Source organism: Lithobates pipiens, unplaced genomic scaffold, assembly GCF_037356315.1.
Source record: "Lithobates pipiens isolate NorthernLeopardFrog02 unplaced genomic scaffold, aLitPip1_a1.2 Scaffold_13, whole genome shotgun sequence".
NCBI classification, from domain to species: Eukaryota; Metazoa; Chordata; class Amphibia; order Anura; family Ranidae; genus Lithobates; species Lithobates pipiens.
In genome coordinates, this window is record NW_027507718.1 from 508,671,187 (window position 1) to 508,680,350 (window position 9,164).

General features: G+C 44.8%; 1 protein-coding gene across 1 annotated transcript in view; it reads left to right on the forward strand.

The window, feature by feature from the left end:
• LOC143975921 (vomeronasal type-2 receptor 26-like) overlaps positions 1 to 8,813 on the forward strand; it is a 33,651-nt gene extending 24,838 nt beyond the window's left edge. The window contains exons 3-4 of the mRNA XM_077478455.1: positions 3,121 to 3,244; positions 7,894 to 8,813. Coding sequence (XP_077334581.1) covers positions 3,121 to 3,244; positions 7,894 to 8,813 — 1,044 coding nt within the window. The remainder of the gene's footprint in view (positions 1 to 3,120; positions 3,245 to 7,893) is intronic.
• The last annotated feature ends 351 nt before the right edge of the window (positions 8,814 to 9,164 follow it).

The window sequence follows — 9,164 nt, forward strand, 5'->3', positions numbered from 1 at the left end:
AAACTCTTGTTTATTTTGAGGGTAGGTATAGAATAGTGAAATGCCATTAGTGTTTGTTTGGTTCACTAGATAATAGATTCACTAGATAATATTGGGCTATTTGCCATGGAATAGACATAGTCAAATTCCCGGAATGTTTCATTAGGTGGGCAATTTGCAGGTATCTATAGTGTTCAGAGTGGTGGATGGAGTGTTCTATTTTAATGGCTTTGAAAGTCTTGAATGCTGAGCCAACAAATAGGTCCTCCAGCGTGAAAATGCCACTGGAGCACCAATTGGCTAGGAGAATACCAGAAATCAAGAGTGAAAGAGCAGGCAGGGGGAATTTCAAAGGAGTTAGTTTGTGGCTAGATGGTTTAACATAATATTGTAAAGAATCAGCTAAGTAGAGCTTGAAAAACCTGTGAACCGTTGAACACCCTAATTGTTGGCTGGATATGCAAACACAATATACTGCACCTTTGATTTGGTAATAATATGTTAACATTGCTGAAAAAAATAGGGTAGTGAACTATAACATGAGTTATGGACAAAAAAAAAAGTAGTAGGTGTCTACACTGGCAGTCACAATACCCTGAAGATGCCATATTAGGTTCTCATTGAGACAGAATATGATACCAAAAATATATATGTGTATTCTTTTATAATGAAACAAGAAAACATTATTTTTCTAGTACTTTTTAAGAAGAGTTAATTTTCAAGATCCCACTGGAGGAGAAGTTTATTTTAACGAGAGGGGAGAGATGACCCAACTCTATTACATTTACAATTATGGAGATGTTTCTGATGGAAAGTTTTACCTCAAGCACATTGGAATATTCAATGCATCCGCTTCTGAAGGCAGACAGCTTGTCATTTTTCAAGATGACATATTATGGAAACACGGTGAGGTCAGTGCCTTTATGACAACAACGAGACAATGTTTGTCCCTCAAAGTGAAGACCAACCCTTTCGTACAGTATTCTGACACGAGGTAGAGTTTTGCAATCCTCCTGAAATCTCCTGAGACAATGCCATGTTACAATGTAAGGCTTTAAACCAGGGGTGCCCTCTGATGTGGCACGCCACCTCCTGCTCTTGGATGGTGGGTTGGCAACCCCCGATCACGGGCTCACACCGAGCATTAGTGTGAAGATGGAGCTGGTGCTAGAGGAAGCTTCTTCTATAGCGCCGTTTCCTGTCACAGGCGGAGTGATATCAAATGTACTCCACCTATGACAGTTGCCAGCATTATATAAGAAGCATTGGCTCTTCTCTCTATTGCAGCCACATGCTCCCGTCACACTGATGCTCGCGAATGGCTGGTCAGGAACCCGCAATCTGGGAGAGCAGCCCCCAGGGATACCCACCAGCAGTACCAGGCAGCACTACCCACCAGAAGTACCTGCCAGAAGTACAAACCAGCAGTACCCATCGGCAGTGCCAGCCAGCAGTACCCACTGGCATTACTAGCCAGAAGTGCCCACCAGCAGTACCAGCCAGCAGTACCCACCAGGACTACTCACCAGCAGTACCAGCCAGCAGTACCCACCAGCAGTACCCACTGGCACTACCCACCAGCAGTGCCCACCAGCAGTAACCGCCAGAAGTACCTGCCAGCAGTACCAGCCAGCAGTACCCATCAGCAGTACCAACCAGCGGTACCCGCCAGCAGTACTAGCCAATAGTACTCGTAAGCAGTACCCACCAGCAGTTCCTGCCCTGGAGGACAGTCAGCAACAGCCGCCAACCATACCTGCCTGGGGGACAGCAGCAGCCAGTGATACCTGCAGGAATCCCGAGGAAGAAGTAAAAATTTAGGTCAGTTGAGGTGCAGGTAAACCGCAGCACATCAGTGTAAAAGCAGCCTTAGGTATCTTTCACATTATCAGTCCAATTGGGTCCGCCTGTCCTTTTTTCATGCGGATCCACACAGACTCTCCATTCACCCCTATAGAGTGGCAGAAGTAAATGGACCTGTATCCATTTACATCTGCCTATCTCCAATCCGATCTGCTTAAAAAACAAGAAGGGGATCTGCCCCCTTCTGTCTGGGAGGATAAGATCAGAGGGCCTATTTAGTAGAGTGGGCTGTGTTCGTGTCTGCTCTACATATGCAAAGTAGACACAGACCTGTCATTAGACCGCTCCACTGATTGTGGCCCGAGGCCGGTTACCAAGTCGCTAAAGTAGCCCTTGCTCTTCAAAAGGTTGGGCACCCTTGCGTTAGACCATTTGATTTCATTTTGATTGTGTCTTAAAATTTGTTTTAGCTATCAAAGGGTCAGTTAATAAAATGTTAAGTGAGGTGTAGTAAATCTAGGTTCCATCATATACACAAAAAAAAAAGGTTTAGGGCAGGATCAGACTACAGGACCATAAAATGTAACTAATATCCCAAGCTATAGCACAAAGGCTTGAGCATCAGTAGTAAGATCAAGGATAAGTACTTCAGAACATTCAGCTAATGCTCATTGTCCTGTGCTGTATGTATGCTTTATGCATGATTGAGGTCAGTGGAGGCCTGTCCATTAGGGGCGCATGGGCACCACCCCCTCTATCTATGCGGGGTGCCAGACACATGCATTCCAATGTTTGTTTTTTTGCATGTGATTAGAACCTAAAGGCTCTAATACTCTTAAAAAAGGGGTGGGCTCTGGGAGCAGATCACTGTGCCCTGAGCGCATCAAGTTGTGTGATTATTTGCTATTGTCACACTGATTCTCCTCCCGGCCAATCAGGAAGGGGACCCATTTCCTGATTGGCTGAAAAGAGAAGCGATTCTATTGGCCTAGGAGGAGGAGGAGGAGGGAGGAGACACACACAACATGATGATCAGTGACAGCCCGGCTTCCTTCTACAGACGGTGGGGGGACACGGAGAGGCCGGGACATGGAGGAGGAGGAGGGGTGAATCCGCGGCCGGCGGACACTCTTCAACATGTCAGTCCGACGGCAACACAGGGTAAGCCTGCGACCGGGGGGTGTGAATGCCACCCCCACCCCGACTGATGGAGCACCAACCGCCACTGATAGAGGTCAAGAAAATCAGCTGGAATGGTCTTCAACAGATCATGGTTGTAAGTTTCTAATTTTCTAAGTTTATTCTTACATTTTTGTAATATTTTTATTTTGCATTTAGATTCCTGTGTCTACATGTTCGGAAATCTGTCCACCAGGTTATAGAAGTGTTATGAAGAGGGGACTCCATCGGTGCTGCTTTGAATGTCTGCAGTGTTCAGAAGGAGAAATATCCCATGAAACAGGTGCAATTTCCTTCTATGTTTCTGAACAAGTTTGATCACAGGCTATTCCAGTTGATAGACCTATCTGAGATACTAGACTGGCAAAGGTGCCTTGCCTTGCCTCAATATAGCAGAAATAAGTGAATATTTTTAACTGTCCTCTACTGGTAGTTCAACAAATCATATACAGTAGTAGTTCACTCAACAATTTCTTTTCAGTTTTAAATTATTAATTTAATACAATCTATAGTGTGTTTGTTAGTAAGACATTCCTTTTTTTGATCATTTCGGGGTATTTAAAGGTGTACTTTTTTCTCATTTTTATGCAATTGCCAATGGTAGGCTTCCCTAGAACATGATGGGTCAGCCAGTGCAGTGTGATGGATCAGCCCTGTGGTATTAAAATTAATTTTTTGGAGCATTAAATAGAGATTTAAAGCGGGAGTCCACCGGGACTCTGCGTTTTTTTTTTTTTTTTTTAAAAGCCAGCAGCTACAAATACTGCAGCTGCTGACTTTTAAAATAGTGACACTTACCTGTCCAGCGCGCCCGCGATGTCGGCACCCGAAGCCGATCGCTAGGTCGTCTGTCGGGTCCTGCCGCCGCCATCTTGGGTATGGGAATCAGGAAATGGAGCCTTTCGGCTTCATTTCCCGGTTCCCTACTGCGCATGCTCGAGCCGCGCGGCGCAATCCGGACGGTCCCCGCTGCCTCTGGGAACTGTGTGTTTCCCAGCAGGCAGCGGGGCACTTGCGCAAAGGGGCGGGCAGTTGCGGAAAGGGGCGTAATCTACGTCCCTTTCCGCAGACAGCTATCCCGGAAGTGGGTGCAGTTACCTGGATTATCCAGGTAACTGCACCCCCCTCCCCCCTGAAAGGTGCCAATTGTGGCGCCGGAGGGGGGGGGATTCCGATGAGCGGAGGTCCATTTTAGGGTGGACCTCCGCTTTAAAGTACATTTTTTGGAGCATTAAATAGAGATAGGAGGATTCATGATGGAAAAAGCGGAAGTGGCCAGAAAAATATTATGGTGGATGGCTTTGTTATAAGATCTTTCCCTGACCCATTGCAAACAACCCATAGTATTTTGGTTGTTCTTTTTTCAATCTCAATGTAAGCACGGTTCTCCTTATCCCCCCCCCCCCCCCCCCCACCGGCATTCAGTCGCTGCAGGAAAATACAACTGATCAGATCTAGTAAATGCTGTCCCCCACCACCCCTCCTCTTCAGGTCCTCTTGCTGCTCGGGCCCCCTGTGTGCCCCCCCCCTCACAGCACTGCCAACTCTCCCCTTCTCCTCTTCTGCCAGCTACTGGGGAATGTCAGGATGGAGAGGGGTGGAAGGGGCCAGTAAATGTATTGTTTACCATCCCCTTCCTTTTGTGAAAGAACACAGAAAGTGATCGGTACTGATCACTTACTGTATTGATTCATAACTGAAGTATAGTAAACAGTATTTTCCATGCTTCCATTTGTGAATGAACAGGAACCCGTTCAGCACAGAGCTCTTCTCATTCATTTACTGTTTAGTGCAGCTGATGCTCTAGAGAAAGGGACTAGGGATTAGACCCCTTATATATCACCAAAGCCCCCCACAAAAGGGCTCCTACATTCTTTTTGTAAAAAACAATAAAAAATAACATTGTAAAAAATAATAAAACAAATAAAACTGAAAAAATATAAAACTACTGACACCATCCACTGCCCTACTCACACAAACCTCTGCTCTACTAACACTGTCCTCTGCCCTACTGACAAAGCCCACTGCTCTACTGGCTGACACCAACCACTGCCCTACCGACACCAGCTCCTCAAACAAAAATTTCCCAGCACGCTTACCAGCTAGTCTGCAAACAAACCAAATTGACCCTAACAATTCACTACAACCTTGATGAGGCAGCAGTGCCCACCTCAAGGCATATCTGTATACTGCGGCCCTAACTCTACAATATAGAATATACTTATATAATTTAATTTTAATTAGGATTTTAATTATCAAGACATAGACTGGGCGGAGGGAATCACGCATTCGTCTAAGGCTTACCAGTTCCTAAATTTCTTGCAGGACAATTTCATGGGTCAGATGGTAGACGCACCAACTAGAAACAAGGTGTTACTAGATCTATGGATTACCAACAATACAAACCTGATCACGGATGTGGAAATACGGGGCAATTTAGGAAACAGCGATTACAGGTCAATTGGCTGGGATCATTGTCGGCATTCAGAATTTACAAAGAATGCAACAATATATGTATGGGTACAATTAGTGTGGCTAAGACAGAACACGAAAGACACATATCGGAGGAGAGCAAAAAAAAATCCCAAGCAATTCTTTAAGTATATAAACAGTAAAAAAGAGAGGAAAGGCCATATTGGCCCCATAAAGCATGAGGAATGACATCTGGTTACAAAGGATGGGGAGATGGCAAAGATATTAAATGTATTCTTCTCCTCAGTCTTCACAAGGGAATTGGGGGCTTCAGTAACCAAAACTCACCCGGAGTATGCTGTCCAATTCTGGGCACCAGTTGTCACGAGGGCCACGTACCTAAGGTGAGACCGAAGTAGTGGGGAGGCCTCCCTTGCACCTCGGGTCCTTGAAGCCTCTGCAGATGGAGACAGAGACTTGGTGGACACCGAGTGGCATGGGTGCCAGTGGTGTGGAGCACTGTACAAGCCTTAGTCCAAGATCCGAGCCGACGTCAAGTCCAGTTTGGCAATGAAGTATAAAAGGGTTAATCAGAAGAAGAATGGTCAAGATCCAAGCCAGGGTCGGTTCTAATCTGGCAGCTGAGTACAACAGGGACAAAGAAGTAGAATGGTCAAGGTACAATTCCGAGGTCAATGGCGAGCAGCAATCAAGAGTAGTCAAGAGTAGTCAAATAGGTTTCCAGGTCACAACAAGTTCAGACAGATCACACACTAGCACAGGAACAAGGGGGGACTGAAGATAATCCAGCAATTTGGCAGTGTCTGGGCTGGGCTTATATAGGGAAGTTTGAGGTCCCTTCCTCTGCATCTCCTGGGCATTTTCCTGCCTTTTTCCATCAGGTTGAGATCACTTCCTGTGCGCCTTCTTGGCAGTTTCCTACCTTTTTTCCATCAGGTCTTCTACGCAGGTGCGGGTTGGACTCTTACACCAGTCCTCTGGAAATGGAGCGAGTACAAAGAACAGCAACAAAGCTGATAAAGGGTCTGGAGGATATTAGTTATGAGGAAAGGTTGCAAGTACTAAATGTATTCTCTCTGGAGAAGAGATGCTTGAGAGGGGATATGATTTCAATTTACAAACACCTTACTGGTGACTTCACAATAGGCATAAAACTTTTTTGCGGAAGGGAGTTCAATAAGACACGTGGCCACTCATTAATATTAGAAGAAAATCGGTTTAAACTTAAACTGCATAGAGGGTTCTTTACTGTAAAAGCGGCAAGGATGTGGCATTTCCCTTCCACAGGCGGTGTTCTCAGTGGGGGGCATCAATAATTTAAAAAAACTATTAGATAAGCACCTGAATGACCGCAACATACAGAGATATACAATGTAATACTAACATATAATGACACAAATCGGTTGGACTTGATGGACTTGTGTCTTTTTTCAACCTCACCTACTATGTAACTACTATACTGTATATTTTCAAGTCTCCAAGTCTCCAAGTTGGAGCATACATAGCAGTGTATAATTTAAAGGCAGGTTTGACTGAAGGGCGTCCAATTCTCCTTAAAGTTACAGGGACACAGTAATAGCGCAATGGCACCCAGAAGCAACCAATGTACCCCCACACCAAATCAGGGAACAAGTTATACAAAAAGATGGCAAACATCCCAACTTGTAACACTAGCCACTGCTCTACTGACACCATCCACTGCCCTAATGACATGTTCCACTGCTTTACTGACACCATTCACTGCTCTACTTATACCGTTCACTGCCATGCTGACACCAACCTCAACCTGACACCAACCTCTGCCCTACTGATATCGCCACTGCTCTACTGACACCGTCCACTGCCCTACTGACACCATCAACCACTCTACTGATATTTTCCACTGCCCTACTGACAACATTTTCCCTCCTGACATCATCCACTGCCATACTGATACTGTCCACACACAGGTGGATCTTCACTTCTCAAAGGTTGCCTACCCCGTTTTACACGTAGCTGGGAAAAAGTGATTACCGCATCACCCTGCATAGATAATTCAGTAAACTCAGAGGGTACGGGCTACTAGGCAGGGGCCTGCCCAGGATCCTGGGCCCTCTGACTTTACAGTTTCACCTACACAGATTTATGAGACAAGCACTCAGTGCATGCTGTGAATGGTAGTGGGGGGGCCCAAGTCAACTTTTACATGGGGGCCCACAAGCTTTAAGCTACTCTTCTGGTTAAGAAGTGAGATCACTAACAGAAAAATTATCATTCTCAGGGAGGGACCAGGTGGGGGAGTGAAGGCAGGCTCATATATCAACACAGCAGAGGTCATATTGTTTTGTGTGATTCTGCCGGACAGATGCCATTTTTGTGAGGATACCCTATAGATAAAAAGACACACCAACATTCTGTGTCTTGTTTGATGCAGGGAGTTTACACCCCCCTCCTGTGAGTGGTATCATGAGAGATCACAGACTTGAACTGGAAAATAAATATTTAATTTTTCATTTTCAGACAAAGGATCATGCCATACATGTCCAGAAGACCAGTGGCCAAATGACAACAGATGTGTGCCAAAGCCTGTGGAATACCTAGCTTTCAGAAATGATACAATAATTCAACTTGTTTCCATTATCTCAGTGTTATTATTTCTTAAAACCTCTACAATTTTGGGAATCTTCATTGTATTTCGGGACACTCCACTTGTCAGAGCTAATAATCAAACTCTGAGCTTTATTCTCCTCATCTCCATCATGTTAAGTTTCATTTGTGTGTTTTTATTTTTGGGCCATCCAGTACACACAACGTGTATGCTACGTCAGACATCATTTGCAATCATCTTCTCAGTCGCAATCTCTTCTATTTTGGCAAAAACTATTATGGTCTACTCAGCGTTTAAAGCCACCAAACCTGGAAGTCTCTGGAGGAAATTAATTGGTATAAAAATCACAAACTGTGTGGTTCTCCTTTGTTCCTTTATTCAGGTTTTAATTAGTATTATTTGGTTATCTATTTCCCCTCCTTACCCAGAAAGTAACACTCATTTGTACGTGGACAAAATAATCATTCAGTGTAATGAAGGATCTGTGGTGGCATTTTCCATACTCCTGGGTTACATGGGTCTTTTAGCAGCTGTGACTTTGATTGTGGCTTTCCTGGCAAGAAATTTACCGGACAGTTTTAATGAGGCCAAATACATCACCTTCAGCATGCTGGTGTTCTGCAGTGTCTGGGTCTCCTTTATCCCAGCTCATATGAGTGTTACAGGAAAGAACACTGTACTTGTAGAAATATTTGCTATAATAGCATCTAGTTGGGGCATTTTGGGTTGTATATTTTTACCAAAATGTTACGTTATCCTGGTGAGACCAGATTTAAACTCAAAAAGTAACTTACTAAAACAAGCACACAATAGACTGAGTAATAACATGTAAATGACCCATAGAATCCTTTCGCCACTTCAATCCTTCTCTTCTCTATTCTGCTACTGACCACCTCTATGACAAAAACTCACCCCTGTCCTGCCCCAACCTAGCCACTTCTGTCTACAATAGATGCCTGTCCTCTGCCCTGGGCGAGCTTGGCCTTCTCACTACACACAGAATTGGACCCCGTCCCCTACCACTCTGGCAACCAGAGGTCTCATAAAATGTAGCCATGCTCTTGAGTGTCTGTGACGTAAGACTAGAGCCTCATATACATGATCAGATTGTTGGCCAACAAAGCGTCAGACGTTTGTCCGAAGGGCGTGTGCCAGGAACTTGTCTTGCATACAAACGGTACAC